A 17,132-nucleotide genomic window follows, 5' to 3' on the forward strand; every position below is an offset into this window, starting at 1 on the left:
TAAAATTAAATTACATTAAATTATGTCAGGAAAGTATTAAACTTACTCTGACACACACACATATTCACAAATATTAGTGTTGAAAGTTACACCGATCTGTGCTGATAAGCTACGCTGCTCGGCTGAGCTGCTGCTGTGTTCAACGCAGTGCGGCTCCTAAAACCATCACAGTACATTTATATATATTATATTTTTACACAATTATCCTTTATTGACTGAGTTTCATTCATGAAGTCAGTGGTGTGTGTGTGCACATCTCTGTGTGTGTGGCAGCACAGCGCGGGTCATTAATCTCATTATTTTAAGGTGCAAAAAAAAAAAAAACTCCCCAGTCTTGTCGAACAATTTTTAGTCACTAACGACAAGAATTTTAACTAGACATTGGTCTAGCAGTGGAAAATATCAACTAGACATAAGTGAAATTAATGATCCATGTCATCGGGCGACACAGGTACGGCAGGAGACATACAGCTGTTTATCATCCAAATATCACGGACAAAGTGACAACAATAACCAAAACAACTTACTTATGGAAGGAAATATTGTCTCCCTTGTTCCTCCGTTTGTGACTTTCCCAACATGCGCAGCTTTCCGGCATATTCCACCTGTTTCTTGACGAGACTAAGTGAACTTCTATGCACACGAATCACTAACTTGCCCGGAACTAAAATGGCGATCATGCCTCCTTGTCGGCACACGGCTCAGCGCTACTGCGTGCTTTGCTGCCATCTACTGGAATAAAAGAGCATTACACCATCTGCCACACTATTACAGCACATACACCCGATAATGGTAAGTCCCTTCGGCTGCTCCCTTGGCCCTTCCTGACGCAACTCCACATTACATGGAGAAATGTGGCAGGGGTGGGATTTGAACCCGGAACCTTCTGAACTGAAACCAAGCACATTAACCACTTGGTCACCACCCCTGCGTTAAAACTAAGTCCCTTCGGCTGCTCCCTTGTTTGCACTCGGGGTCGCCACAGCAAATCCAAGGTGGATCTGCATGTTGAATTGGCACAGGTTTTATGCCGGATGCCCTTCCTGACGCAACTCCACATTACATGGAGAAATGTGGCAGGGGTGGGATTTGACCTGGAACCTTCTGCACTGAAACCAAGCGCATTAACCACTTGTCCACCACCCCTGCTATACACCCGATAATGGTGATATTTGATAATTGCCCACTGCACCCTTGACGATCGATCATGGCACCCTAGGGTGCCGCGGCACCCCGGTTGAGAATCACTGCCTTAGATCAGCAAATGTATTTATAAAGAGAAACTGCATGAACTACACAAGTTATTTATTTTCTAATAACAAGTTTATTCAACGAGGAGACACAAATGCTAAATTATTGTTGTGTTGTAACTTAATTTTTGTTCAGCCTTTGTGACCCGTCTTCATGAAGTTAGATGCAAAAATGTTGAAATTGGCCCTATCCTGCAATGATAAAGAATCTTTAAAAAAATTACTGGATCTGGATCGTGTTCCGGATCATTACCAAAATTTTATAACTTCTAAGTTAGGCCAGGATACACCCCTGGCAATGGATTTTTTGAGTAATCCTGCTAACAAACCAACCAACCAACCAACCAACAAACAAACGGACGTGACCGAAAACATAACCTCCTTGGCGGAGGTAAATATACCAATACTAGCCTTTTTTTACATTAACTGATCCATCTGAGATACAATCTAACTTGTGCAGATAGTCTCAAAAACAAAAATTAAATATTGTTAGATATATCTGTGCTAATTCCTTAGTTTATGTTAGTTATAAAGCATTTGCTTTTGTTATCTGTTTAAAAGTGGGAACCTGGTAACTGTAACACCCTGTAACACCCACTGTAACACCCACATTGTATCATATAAAACTGTTGTGCAAGCCATCTTCGTAGTCTTTTCACAAGATGGAGTCTGTCTGTGGAGACCCGGGCCTGTTTTCAACATGACTTTCAATAAATTCAAACTGAGGAATATAACGATTTGTTCTTTGTAAGAGGCAGTATATTACTTAAAGAACTGAGAGAAATTGCAATATTGAATTTGAAAAAGTATTCTTTTCTCAAAAAACTCTGTCAACCTACCAGAAATAAATGCAGAAAGAGCTGGTAGGAATATGAACAATTTGTGATTGATCAATAGAAAGTAAGGAGCAAAGCTTGTGTCAAATTGACGGCATTAATATTCATTATCAAATTTGGGGTTTGGAAAACCACTAAGATTTCTATTATGGCAGTCCTGTGTGGGTGAATCTGTCTTATAAATAACCCTATGGCTTATAACTTTTCAGTAAACAATGATATAATTAATACAGTAACGTATGTGATGAGAAATTTAAGGAAATAATCCCTCCCATATCCTCCGTGACCCCCATTTTAACATTATGCCAGGAAGAAGACAATTTCCATAAAATCTCAAATGTTCATGCTAAAAAAGTTTAGGGTTAATATATATATACGAGGTCTGTCCATAAAGTATAGGTCCTTTTTATTTTTTTCAAAAACTATATGGATTTCATTCATATGTTTTTACGTCAGACATGCTTGAACCCTCGTGCGCATGCGTGAGTTTTTCCACGCCTGTCGGTGACGTCATTCGCCTGTGAGCACTCCTTGTGGGAGGAGTCGTCCAGCCCCTCGTCGGAATTCCTTTGTCTGAGAAGTTACTGAGAGACTGGCGCTTTGTTTGATCAAAATTTTTTCTAAACCTGTGAGACACATCGAAGTGGACATGGTTCGAAAAATTAAGCTGGTTTTCAGTGAAAATTTTAACAGCTGATGAGAGATTTTGAGGTGATTCTGTCGCTTTAAGGACTTTTCACGGTGCGAGACGTCGCGCTGCGCTCTCAGGCAGCGTCATCAGCCTGTTTCAAGCTGAAAACCTCCACATTTCAGGCTCTATTGATCCAGGACGTTGTGAGAGAACAGAGAAGTTTCAGAAGAAGTCGGTTTCAGCATTTTATCCGGATATTCCACTGTTAAAGGAGATTTTTTTAATGAAAGACGTGCGGACGGGTCCGCGCGTCGGGACGCAGCCGACGCGGTGCGGCGGCACAGGAAAAACACCTCCATGTTGATAACCATTTGTAAAATCCAGGCGGCTTTTGATGGCTTTCAGTGGAGTGAGTATATGAGAAATTGTTTAACAGCTGGACATGTTCCAACTTGTCCTTAAGGCTTCCAACAGAGGTGTTTTTCCTGTGGCGGAGCGTCGCGGCGGCTGCGAGCCAACGCTGCAATCCGTCCGCACGTCTTTCATTAAAAAAATCTCCTTTAACAGTGGAATATCCGGATAAAATGCTGAAACCGACTTCTTCTGAAACTTCTCTGTTCTCTCACGACGTCCTGGATCAATAGAGCCTGAAATGTGGAGGTTTTCAGCTTGAAACAGGCTGATGACGCCGCCTGAGAGCGCAGCGCGACGTCTCGCACCGTGGGAAGTCCTTAAAGCGACAGTGTCACCTCAAAATCTCTCATCAGCTGTTAAAATTTTCACTGAAAACCAGTTTAATTTTTCGAACCATGTCCACTTCGATGTGTCTCACAGGTTTAGAAAAAATTTTGATCAAACAAAGCGCCAGTCTCTCAGCAACTTCTCAGACAAAGGAATTCCGACGAGGGGCTGGACGACTCCTCCCACAAGGAGTGCTCACAGGCGAATGACGTCACCGACAGGCGTGGAAAAACTCACGCATGTGCACGAGGGTTCAAGCATGTCTGACGTAAAAACATATGAATGAAATCCATATAGTTTTTGAAAAAAATAAAAAGGACCTATACTTTATGGACAGACCTCGTATATATATATATATATATATATCACTCACCATACTCATGCTTTTAACATAAAGATGACTTACCACCCCCTGCTGGAATGGCGTGAGTCCGGAAAGTAGTTAACAACACACATGCACAGCTGCTATAAGAAGGTGGCTGAGGACATTAAAACCACTGAACATTTCACTCATGGTACGAACATGAAACTTAAGTCACTCATGGTAATAGCAACATGAGACTTATCTAAACCAAGTAAACCAATTGAGCTACAAAAACACAATAAATCAATAACACTAACAACACTGTTAAACTAACATAAACCACAATAACAACATTTAAAACCTCAAAACCCTGAATGCCCGTGGTGCATTGCAGCACATCATCCATTGCTTATTGTTTAGATAAAATTCCTAATTTCTCCAAAAAATATTTCTCCTATTATCTTTCTATTTCCACAGCATTCATCCTTGACCCAAAATACATAAGCATGCCAAATGGCAGCTCTCCCCAGTTTTTGTGTAATCAAAGCCATATACACACAGACACACACATGCACACAGAGGCCACTTGGTGATTGTAATATAGGCACAGGCAAAAAGTACTGAATGCCTGAGGAAAGGGAGGTGCAAAAAGGCATGGAAAGCCAAGACATCATCTGAAATCTATCAGTTATTAGAAAGCAATCCTGCCCATTGTCAGTGCAAATTAATAACAGCTGGTTCAGTCCCTGTAAAAAAGGTGTCTCATTTCCAAGGTGTCACACAAGAGACATCTCATGCTGGGTAAAAGCAAAGCTCTCTCAGGATCTTCACAAACTTATTGTTGTAAAACATACTTATGGCATTGGTTACAGAAGGATTTCTAAACTTCTGAATGTTCCAGTGAACACTGTTGGGGCCATAATCTGGAAGCGGAAAGAAATACCATTTCACTATAAACTGGCCATAACCAGGTGCTCCTCACAAGATTTCTGACAGAGGCTGAAAAAATCAGAAGAGTTATCCAAGAGCCAAGGATCACTAGTGGAGAGCTTTAGAAAGACCTGAGATTAGAAAGTACAATTGTTTGAAAGAAAACAATAAGTAATGCACTCAACCGCCATGGCCTGTGTGCACGCTCACCACGCAAGACTTCATTGCTGAAGACAAGGACATTGAAGCTCATTTAAAGTTTGTTCAACTACATTCAGACAAACCTGTGAAATACTGAGAGAATATAGTCTGATCAGATGAGACCGAAACTGAACTCTTTGGATGCCATAATACAGACCATGTTTGGAGGTCAAATGGCACTGCACATCACCCAAAAACACCATGCTAACTGTGAAATCTGGATGTGAGAACATCAATGTGTGGGGCTGTTTTTCAGCATACAGCACTGGCAGCCTAAATAAAATAAAATAAAAAATCTGCTGAAGATGAGACAAGGGTGGACATATGACCACAGCAATGATCCAAAATAGCAGAGGAAATGAAAATAAAGCTGCTAGAATGGCCCAGCCAATCACCTGACTTGAGTCCAACAGAAAATCTGTGAAAAGCACTGAAGAGCGGAGTCCTTCAAGATTTGAAGACTGTTTGTGTGGAAGAATGGCTAAATCACGCCTGAACAATGCATGTGACTAGTTTCTCCATACAGGAGGCATCTTGAAGCTTCATTACCAAGAAAGGCTTTGTACAAAGTATTTAATAGATTTCAGTAAGTGTGTTAAATGCTTTTCCTTGTGTCATTCCATTTTATTACACATAACTTCATTTCTGTACTTATTTGTTTTTGTCTCTGTGTATATGTTGATTACTTGGGTTGTTACTGAAACCTGGTGAAAATTTCATGCCAATAGCACTTTTACAAATATATTTGCTGAGAAAAAATGGTGGCATGTTCAATACTTGAGCAGTGTGTGATTGAATCTGTTGAGTTTAGATGGTGAACTCAGTGACAGAACTGAGAGGTTTTCTGGTGATTGATTTGCTCTCAAAGCACTAAAGTGTGCAGCAGTTCATATACTGGAGCAGCTTCAACCACAGCTTTCTCAGGTGAGGCAGCTGAGGGCCTCTAACCTGCAATATCTCCAGCCACACAGACTCCTCTATTGGCCGCCAGGCACAGACAGCCCCCATGGTTGGACCTTAATGTGGTTACTCCTGCCGTGGTTCTCCCTACCATGAAATGGGGAAGGACAAAAACCAGCATACAATTATGCACAAATCATGAGTTGCAAAAGTTTTGTATTTTTCCATTGGCTTTTTTACTTTTCAATTTTTAACATTTGTTTTTAAATTAGTTTATTGTACTTTGATGTGCAGTTTGTGGATCCCTGTGTGTCCAAGCAGTGTTGGCCCATCTGTGTAAAGTGTATCTGAATTTGGCATCACATGAATAGCAGAGAAACCTGCGCTTGATTTCAGACCAGATTATGGAGGTTAATGACACAATCACAATCTGCCACCTCACAAGAGTAATGCACCGGCACCACACCAGACCAACGTGCCAGACCAATGTGTCCATGGCTGTACTGATGAGCACAATTACACTTGCCATTTAACCATTAGAGTCCTATGGATATTTTCTTTATTTTACAATACCTTAAGGTATTCCCTTAGTAAGATATTTTCTTTTAGTATAATGCCCATGTGGGGCAGCACATTGGCTTAGTGGTTTGCACTGTTGCCTCACAGTAAGAAGGTCATAGGTTTGATCCCATCTATAGCCTTTCTATGTGGAGTTTGCATGTTCTCGCCGTGTTTGCGTGGGTTCCCTCCAGGTGCTCCGGCTTCCTCCCACATCCAAAGACATGCAGGTTAGGCAGACTGGAAACTTTGTCCGTAGGTATGCCTGTGGGTGTGAATATGTTTGTTTGTCTATATGTGGCCCTGCGAAAGACTGGCATCCTGTCCAGGGTGTACCCGCCTCAGGCCCTGTGATTGCTGGGATAGGCTCCAGCCCCCCGTGGCCCTTAATTGGAGTAAGCGGTTGAAGATGAGTCAGTGAGTGCTAATGCCCATGTGTTGCATATCAAAATGCTCAGAACAATCTCAGATTTCTGAATGTGAAACATGTATTTGCCTCAAACAATATATATGTTGAAAAGTTGACCAGGACCAACCTGGTCTCACAGCAAGTCATGATTCAGCAGCAAAACATATACATTAATCTATTGATTCGTGATATTGTGACGAAAAGCGCCTCATTTTCATCACAGCAGCATGAATTCATTCTAATTTATTCTGTGATGGCTGCACAAAATTAAAAGTGAAGCGGGGGGGTCGGGGTGGTTATGGTTGGGGGGGGGAGTAAGATTAGGTTATGGTTATGGTTAGGGTCAGGGGTAGGAGCAGGGTTAGGAATAGTTAGTTAAAAAAAAAACATCACGATAATTTGACCCATTTCGTCATGGGAGCACAAAAAAAAACAAAAAAAAAAACGTGAGACTGGGCTGCATGAGAACTTCAGTTGGTCTCTGAGGGATAACAACTCTGCTTACCTGAAATGGGCTTTCCTGCATTCTATTCTAATGAATAATTGTGTGAAATGGTTCATTTTTGTTTCTGCATGTGGACTCAGGTGCCACCAGACAGAGATGTCCACCACTGCTCTGTCAGGTCCCATCAGTATTCAGCACCAGTGGTGCCAGGCTTTTCACTTAAGAGAGCTGGGCACAATTAGCTGTTAACATTACATTGCAGAATTAAGCCTCGGCCAGTATTCTTCAAGGAAATTAAACCACCGGCAAATCATTAAACTACAAGCTAAACATTAACAGCCATTTGCATTTTTATTGCACCTGAAAAGAATGTGCCGGGCCCATTATCTCTGAAAGACAGAGAGGGAGCTCTTATTTATTATTGTTATGTGGCCCCACGTGGAAACACAATGGCATTTACATGGAGAAAGAAGCAGATGAGGGGCCTTGTTTCTCACGCTCACGTTTTTGGAGTCTTATGATTACAAATTCGAACAAGGCAGGAAACGGCTGGCAGAAGATACAATGACTTGTTTGTTATGCAAATCCCACACTTTCATCCTCCCATAAATAAACCAACCCGAGCAGATGACGACTTGCAGAAAGGCTCCGCTGAGTAAGGCCAGCGGTTTGGCTGCTGACAGCTTCTTCCTGCGCTGTCATCGCTGTTCGATTCTGGATTAAAAAAAAAACTGGATGAGGAAGTGGCAGCACTGAAACCAAATGGATAAGTTCCTCTTTTTTTCAGTCTCTATTTATAGATGTTTTGAGGGTCATTTTTATAAAAATTAATTTATCAATGCATTATTTATCTAGAATACAAACACATGACCAGCAAGCAGATGCTAACAATCTGAATCTAAAACTTTCCTTTTTGCTAAAGCTTATAGTTAGGGCTGGATCAGGTGACCCTGAACCATCCCTTAGTTATGCTGCTATAGACTTAGACTGCTGGGGGGTTCCCATGATGCACTGAGTGTTTCTTTCTCTTTTTGCTCTGTATGCACCACTCTGCATTTAATCATTAGTGATTGATCTCTGCTCCCCTCCACAGCATGTCTTTTTCCTGGTTCTCTCCCTCAGCCCCAACCAGTCCCAGCAGAAGACTGCCCCTCCCTGAGCCTGGTTCTGCTGGAGGTTTCTTCCTGTTAAAAGGGAGTTTTTCCCTTCCCACTGTAGCCAAGTGCTTGCTCAGAGGGGGTCGTTTTGACCGTTGGGGTTTTACATAATTATTGTATGGCCTTGCCTTACAATATAAAGCGCCTTGGGGCAACTGTTTGTTGTGATTTGGCGCTATATTAAAAAATTGATTGATTGATTGATTGAATGAACAGGCAAAAACATTATTAGAAGTGTCCAGCTGCATGGTTTGCTCCAATGTGATGCTCAACCTGCATATCTACCTTACTATATGTAAATAAACTTTTTGTAATGACAGATTATACAATTATCTTACCTTAGCCTAGCTGTCCCATGTTGCTATTCTCAAGTAATTGTAAGTTGACTGCAGATGAGGGGCTCTTTTTTCAACACCCGCAAGGAAGGATGATGGATGGGCTAAGGTAAGCAGCTAACAGTATAATCAATCATTTAAAAAAAATATTTTTTACATTTAGTGAGCTATGGGAGCATTTAGCACTGCATTGAAATGGTCCACACAACCAGAAAATTCTATTATTTTCACCTATTCAGTGACAAGAAGCAGATCTCTCTGAGTTTATATTGCCCCTACCAATAACTTTAATTAAATCAAATCAAATCAATTTTATTTATATAGCGCCAAATCACAACAAACAGTTGCCCCAAGGCGCTTTATATTGTAAGGCAAAGCCATACAATAATTACGGAAAAACCCCAACGGTCAAAACGACCCCCTGTGAACAAGCACTTGGCGACAGTGGGAAGGAAAATCTCCCTTTTAACAGGAAGAAACCTCCAGCAGAACCAGGCTCAGGGAGGGGCAGTCTTCTGCTGGGACTGGTTGGGGCTGAGGGGAGAGAACCAGGAAAAAGACATGCTGTGGAGGGGAGCAGAGATCAATCACTAATGATTAAATGCAGAGTGGTGCATACAGAGCAAAAACAGAAAGAAACACTCAGTGCATCATGGGAACCCCCCAGCAGTCTAAGTCTATAGCAGCATAACTAAGGGATGGTTCAGGGTCACCTGATCCAGCCCTAACTATAAGCTTTAGCAAAAAGGAAAGTTTTAAGCCTAATCTTAAAAGCAGAGAGGGTGTCTGTCTCCCTGATCTGAATTGGGAGCTGGTTCCACAGGAGAGGAGCCTGAAAGCTGAAGGCTCTGCCTCCCATTCTACTCTTACAAACCCTAGGAACTACAAGTAAGCCTGCAGTCTGAGAGTGAAGCGCTCTGTTGGGGTGATATGGTACTATGAGGTCCCTAAGATAAGATGGGACCTGATTATTCAAAACCTTATAAGTAAGAAGAAGAATTTTTAATTCTATTCTAGAATTAACAGGAAGCCAATGAAGAGAGGCCAATATGGGTAAGATATGCTCAGTCCTTCTAGTCCCCGTTAGTACTCTAGCTGCAGCATTTTGAATTAACTGAAGGCTTTTCAGGGAACTTTTAGGACAACCTGATAATAATGAATTACAATAGTCCAGCCTAGAGGAAATAAATGCATGAATTAGTTTTTCAGCGTCACTCTGAGACAAGACCTTTCTAATTTTAGAGATATTGCGCAAATGCAAAAAAGCAGTCCTACATATTTGTTTAATATGCGCATTGAATGACATATCCTGATCAAAAATGACTCCAAGATTTCTCACAGTATTACTAGACGTCAGGGTAATGCCATCCAGAGTAAGGATCTGGTTAGACACCATGTTTCTAAGATTTGTGGGGCCAAGTACAATAACTTCAGTTTTATCTGAGTTTAAAAGCAGGAAATTAGAGGTCATCCATGTCTTTATGTCTGTAAGACAATCCTGCAGTTTAGCTAATTGGTGTGTGTCCTCTGGCTTCATGGATAGATAAAGATAGGTCAGAGTAAAATGGGAGGCAGAGCCTTCAGCTTTCAGGCTCCTCTCCTGTGGAACCAGCTCCCAATTCAGATCAGGGAGACAGACACCCTCTCTACTTTTAAGATTAGGCTTAAAACTTTCCTTTTTGCTAAAGCTTATAGTTAGGGCTGGATCAGGTGACCCTGAACCATCCCTTAGTTATGCTGCTATAGACGTAGACTGCTGGGGGGTTCCCATGATGCACTGTTTCTTTCTCTTTTTGCTCTGTATGCACCACTCTGCATTTAATCATTAGTGATCGATCTCTGCTCCCCTCCACAGCATGTCTTTTTCCTGGTTCTCTCCCTCAGCCCCAACCAGTCCCAGCAGAAGACTGCCCCTCCCTGAGCCTGGTTCTGCTGGAGGTTTCTTCCTGTTAAAAGGGAGTTTTTCCTTCCCACTGTAGCCAAGTGCTTGCTCACAGGGGGTCGTTTTGACCGTTGGGGTTTTACATCATTATTGTATGGCCTTGCCTTACAATATAAAGCGTCTTGGGGCAACTGTTTGTTGTGATTTGGCGCTATATAAATAAAATTGATTTGATTTGATTTAAATGCATAATGTGTTGATTAAATAAATTTTTGTCACAAGTGAAAAGATAAAACATCTAAGAATACAGTCTAGGTTGTAATAAGACAAATTTCTCCTTGAAGAAAGGTGAGGCGGTAGGAGCAGCATTCAGTGGTTTGACTTTTCCTTCTGTTCCTGTGCAGGTGAGCGTGAAATGTGGACACTCTCCTCAGCGAGCCTCTCGCTCAGTTGCACAACTTCCTCAGCAAGCGCCTGCTGCCTTAGCAGCCCACAATGCACTGCTCTCCCCTGCGGACCGTGATGAGACTCTGGCTGGCCTCCGCAGGTGAGGAAATCAAAAGATGGTGACTGTATTCCAGAGTGCTGCTGATGATGTGCCTGAGAGTGCTGCAGGGGAAATACTCGCCTGACAGACAAATGTTGGTCCTGACACCGGAGACAGATTTCCTCCAGCTTCCTGGTGGCACTCATTCTTTCTGTGGTAGAGTGTTTTTAACACTCCACATGCAGTAACAGGTGTAATAATGCCCAGTGGGGCTTCTGCCCTCAGCAGCACAATGGCCAGATTAATGTCAATTGGGAATTGAGACACTGCTTCTTCTCTCCTTTTTGGTGAACTCATCGATTTGCTCTCAGCACTATTAAGTTGAATTCTTTTCCTCATCCCTCCTCTCTCTTACTCACCTTCTTCTCTCTTTCTCTCTCTCTGTCTCCCCAAATGATTTGTCTCCATGTTTGTTTCTGTGTCTAACGCTTCTTGTCTTTTCCTGCTTCAGGGAGTTTATATCCAGCCTGAGGGCCTTCAGTTCCTTCTACAGTGGCCTCGGAGAGATGCTGTGTAGCCGCGAGCCCACTCAGGCAAACCACTCCCTCTGCTGGAATGGGCTGGAAATGACAGACAGGTAAATCTGCCAACTCGGACTGGATTCACAGCCACGACTGGCCTTCCATGTGCACCCCAACCCCCCATCACTGCCACCACCACTAACCAGTGTTCGTTGTCATTTCATTATGAAATCCGTATCTGGTCTTGTCCCATGTTCTCCACCACATGACCTTCCTGACTCAACTACTGTTGTGCGTGGAGAAACGTGTGCAGCTTGTGGTGCTTCTAAGCAGTCTCCCAACCAAGTAGTATTCAGGACCGACTTCACTTTTGATCAGTGCCCGGTTTCATGAAGCAGTCTTATCTTTTAGTCTATGAAGCTTACTTAGTTGACTACGGTTAGTCGCTCAACATTATCCGTCTAATCACAGTTTCACGTTGACGGCTAAACTTGTAGATCAACCGTCTTGCGTTAGTTGCTGATTTTCACGGGCATAGCAGCCTCATGTTGCTGTTGCCAAGAAACGCCTCCGATACATGACAGTTTTGTTTCCTTCTGGGTTGGTTGTTGTCATGACCTATCCAGCATTTGTTTTGTTAACTGGCTTTATTAACATTTATGGGCACATACGAACTGCAGAACGATGTACTTAGCTCTTAGCCTAGCAGTCTTAGCCTCACACACGCAATGCTGCTTAGCGTAACAGCGATGCCTGGTGGCGAATGTGAGCACTGTCACAAACACATCATGACAGTTGCCTGCTACAACCATGGCCAAAGGCAGAGGAAGCTCTCCTTCTGGAGGAATACAAGCGATGTAAGGGTATTCTTGAGGGTTCCATCAAGTGGTGGTACATGATTGCCGCCATTTTTGAGGTAAGACACTGAAGTTTTGTTGACTAAAATAAGATTAGCCTCCTCTGTACCAGGCTATAAACTTTAGTCGGGTAATGCGAAACTTTAGCTGACTTAGCTCTTTGTGCAACAACTAACGTCAAAAGATTAGTCGATTAAGTGAGTTTAGTTGACTAAACAAGATTAGACTGCTTTATGAAGCTGGCCCTGCTCAGGTGTACACAGAGCAGCAAGACTGCTCAACACAAAATAGATATGTTTGTTTTTCTACTCTTACAATTTAAGGTTCTGTTTTGTGCAAACCTGATCCTGTCAGATCTCAAAGGTGAAGCAAAGTAAGTCCTGATTAGTACTTGGCTGGGAGACTGTTGAGGAAGATCAGAATATGTTTCTCCATGCAGACTTGGATTTGCATCAGGAATAAATTGGCTCCACTGTGGCAGCCATGAACTACTGGGGGCAACGAAACACAAACAACAGCAAGAATGTTGCTTAAAAAGAAATTGTGAATAAATTGGTAAATGCTACAAACTAATTTACCTGTTGGTAACATGTTGTAAAAAACTACTGTAAAAAATGAGCCGCTGTGTCAACGAGAAAAACTGATGGAACAATTTGCAGAGATTGTTTTAAGTTGTTTCAACTCAGTTATTTCAACTTTCAACTGAGGAAATTTTTTACAGTGTAAAATGTGGAGTTTGCATGTTCTCCCCGTGTTTGTGTGGGTTTCCTCCGGGTGCTCCTGTTTCCTCCCACATCCAAAGACATGCGGGTTAGGTGGATTGGAATCTTTAATTGTCCTTAGGTGTGTGTGTGTGTGTGTGTGGGTGTGTCTGTTCTTGGTGGTCTGTTTGTGGCCCTGCGACAGACTGGCGTCCTGACCTGGGTGTACCCCGCCTCACGCCCTGTGACTGCTGGGATAGGCTCCAGCTCCCCGCGACCCATAACTGGATTAAGCGGTAGAAGATGAATGAATGAATGAAATTAGTCTTAAAATCAGTGCCAGTCCCAGCTGCTGAAGCAGAATGTGCAAAAACACTCTGGATCTCCTCTTACAAAAGGAATATTGAACAGAATAATCTAATTTTATCTAAAAGCTGGTGAGTTTGTGAGGTTAACATTTTTACATTATAAGCAAAGAAACAAATGACTGTAAGCACACACATAGCCTTGCACATGAAAAGTACCAATTTTTTTTTTTTCTCAGAGCTGATAGAAGCTTCCCCTCCTCAGTGATGCAGCAGTTCAAACATCAAATACCTTCTGTTTTCTTTACTGTATTTGTTGTCTTTCTGTTGCCCAGGGGCGTAGCACCAAATCCCCCCCCACACACACACACTGTTATGTTCTTTTTTATTAACGCAAACACCAAATTTCTAATGTGTAGTCAAACCAGGTCTAAATCATGTATACCTTAGATCACACCTGGGAGTCAGAACCCTTTTTAAAGTTCCTTTTTTAAATTAGTTCCCCCAGACTCCCAAACTCAATATAGCTCGCTTTCAAGCTCACCTCTCTTTTCAAAGAATTTGGTTAGCTGCTGCGTTCCCTCATTTAGTTTTCTTTCCCTGTCCTTTTTTCTCTTCTTTTTTGAAATCCGGACTTTGATTTTTTAGGAAAGACATACTTTATTTCAGCCTAAACACTAGGGCTGCAACTAACAATTATTTTATTTTGTCTTCTTCTTCTGCAGGCCTTCCATCGTGTGCACCAGCATGGACTTCTAAAATCTCCCAAAATTTCCTGTATAATTTCCTATATTGTCAGTTGTGTCAGTAGCATGGCCCAAGCAGAGGGTCACCCCTTTGAGTCTGGTCTGCTTGAGGTTTCTTCCTCAAATCATCAGAGGGAGTTTTTCCTTACCACTGTCGCCTGTGTTCTTGCTCTGGGGGTTGGTAAGGTTAGACCTTACTTGTGTGAAGCGCCTTGTGGCAACTTTGTTGTGATTTGGCGCTATATAAATGAAAATAAATGGAAAAATTGAAATTGAAAATCAGAACTCACATTTTACTGACAGAAAACAGTCCATCTTTGACAGACTGTGCATCCTAACCAGCACGTTCACACATCTGCAAGGTCACGCAGGCGGCCCACTATGCCAAATCCTGCATGATGTGAACTGGCACGCACACCAGATGTGTGTGCATGATGGTCTTGTGACTTTCATTTTGACACCCGTATTAACACATTAGATCTTGCGTACTGAGTTTAGAAATAAACATGCCTGAGGTGCGGCTAAAGCCTCATGGCTACTGCAGATTGCAGGAAGAGTGCACAAAAATAATAATAATAATAGTAATAATATGGCATTTTCCACCGAAGGCAATTATCTGTTTGGCCAATGCCACAGGCCACCCCATTATAAAGGATCAGGAATTCAAATAATATTCTGTGAATCCCAAATTCCCACTGCGGCAGAACATGTAAGAGAGTGTAGGTGAACTGGAGGGTAAGTTTGCCCACAGCTGATGAAGCTCCTCCACCCCCACTGAGTGTGAGTGTAAATCTTGACTTTGGCTCTATGGGATATTATTAATGTCGGGTACGCTGTCACCTTCTTCTCGCTTAGTTAATTGCTGTTTCGATTGCTTTCTCCTCATTCATTCAGCAGCTCCTGTGCACCCTGCAGAACCTAATTTGGTTTTTGTAATATTTCACCTCACCCAGTCTTTTTGGCTCTACATCATAACTTCTTCCTTTCTGTCATCAAGTCATCTGGCCCCAGTTTCAATTTGGCAGAGATAGTTAGAGGCACCATCCTTTTTTTCTTTTTGCCTTGTAAATTGTGTGGGGAGTTTAATCAACGCACAGGCACAGATTTCAGAGCAGTGCTCCAGGTTCATGTTTGAGTTTGTTGTCCCCCCGTGAGGACCAACCTGCTCTGTAGACGTCACTGTAAATCTTGTGCACTTTCTCAAACACCTGCATGAAAGTGTCACAGCAACAGAAATGAGAGAAGAGAGAGAAGGTAGCGAAGCTGTCCTGAGGGGACGATTACAAGTTAGACCAAACGATGCGATAGCAAGGAAGAGGGAGTGAGAAGAAGATGAAGTGATGAAGAGATTACAAAGACACTTCTCACCTGTGAGGGAAAATACCTGCACATTCCTCTGCATAATCCTCCCAAACAGATCCTCCTCCAAAGCTCACCGTGACATTGATTTGCAGCTCATCACTTGGGTGTATTTAGGACTCTCTTTGTGCTCTGGTCCTTTGCCAGATTGATGTGCTGTGAGCCTTCCTTCCAGCCTTTTCTTGTATCTTTGCCTTGCTTTGTTTTGCCTCATTATGTTTTTGACCACCTGCTTGTTTTTCTCGACCACGTCTCTAGCCTGATGATTGTTGTACTTCTGCTCTTGTCTGACTGCCTTACCGTGTACCAACCCCAGCGAACCAACCCAGTAAAAGAGTTAAGCCTACAGAGCTGTGAGTTTGTGTTCTGCATTTGTGTCCTGCCAGTTCTCAACACCAAGCCTGATAGTTTTTTTTCTGACACTGTTTAGATATTTATGGAGTACGTTCATGTCCAACTTGGCTTTTCTAATCGTGTTTCTAATCCACTTCCCTCCTGATGATTTGTGACACTGCCAGAACACAGCCATGTATCTGGGTTCAAATAAAGCCAATTTTTTTTCTTTGTTGGAAAAATTTCCTGCAAATTTCCAAACAGCTTATCCACATATAGTCTAGGACCTAGTTTAAGACATGTTTGCACATCATTTTAGGAAAGGATCACTCAACTGATCTCGACTATGACCCCAATGAACAACTTGGTACATGTGCCAAAATCTCTATCTGGGACAAACAGCCCAAAAATGACCACACCCTTTTTCATCCTGAGTGTATTTTCTAAACTTTGGGGGAGGTGATGGTCTTCAAATCCCCGCCTGACTGGAAAATCACTAAGGGCCCTTGGGCAAGGTCTTTAGTGTGCAGTGTTGTATAAAGTACTGGAAAATCACAATTAAGTTAAAGTACAGATACCCATTAAAAAAATGACTTTGGTAGAAGTTCAAGTCACCGATTGAAATGCTACTCAAGTAAAGTTCTTAAAGTATCTAGTATTTATTGTACTTAAGTATGACAAGTAATGTACAGCTAAAGGTACTCAAGTATTGAAAGTAAAAGTACAAGTAAATGTTAATAATCAAAAACTGACTGATTTTTTTAATATTACAAAGTTTATCTAGGCTTGTAAATGACTGGTAGTATTAGTCAAAATACTGAAAATTGTGCACATCACACAAAAACACTTCAGAAACAAGGTTTCCAAACCTAAACGAGAGTAGACTACTCACTAGGTGTTCACAGGAAACAGTTATTTATTTCTAATATGTATTTATTTATTTTCATTGTTAGTTGGTTTTATCTTTTCTGTTGTGTTTTGTTTCATTAGTTTCTTTTTGTCTCTTTCTCTAAAATTGTATCGTAACATTATTAGTCTATTATTATTGACTATTATGGTCTATTATGTAGACTATTATTGTTGTTGCTATAATATATGAATAAAAATAAATTTTAAAAATTTCAATTTGACTCTTTTACGACAACGAATGCTGAGCCATTAATTATACAGAAAACAAATCTACACAAACGTGCTGATGCGAACAGCTTAATGCTAACTTTAACATTGAAAACGCCATAGTCATG

At 41.8% G+C, this 17,132-nt stretch overlaps 1 protein-coding gene across 1 annotated transcript in view; it reads left to right on the plus strand.

Moving 5' to 3' along the window:
• gpc3 (glypican 3) overlaps nucleotides 1-17,132 on the plus strand; it is a 643,491-nt gene that overhangs the window by 468,593 nt on the left and 157,766 nt on the right. Inside the window, exons 4-5 of the mRNA XM_034181673.1 lie at nucleotides 10,984-11,126; nucleotides 11,578-11,703. Of these exons, the coding sequence (XP_034037564.1) occupies nucleotides 10,984-11,126; nucleotides 11,578-11,703 (269 nt within the window). The remainder of the gene's footprint in view (nucleotides 1-10,983; nucleotides 11,127-11,577; nucleotides 11,704-17,132) is intronic.

Source organism: Thalassophryne amazonica, chromosome 11 (assembly GCF_902500255.1).
Source record: "Thalassophryne amazonica chromosome 11, fThaAma1.1, whole genome shotgun sequence".
NCBI lineage: Eukaryota > Metazoa > Chordata > Actinopteri > Batrachoidiformes > Batrachoididae > Thalassophryne > Thalassophryne amazonica.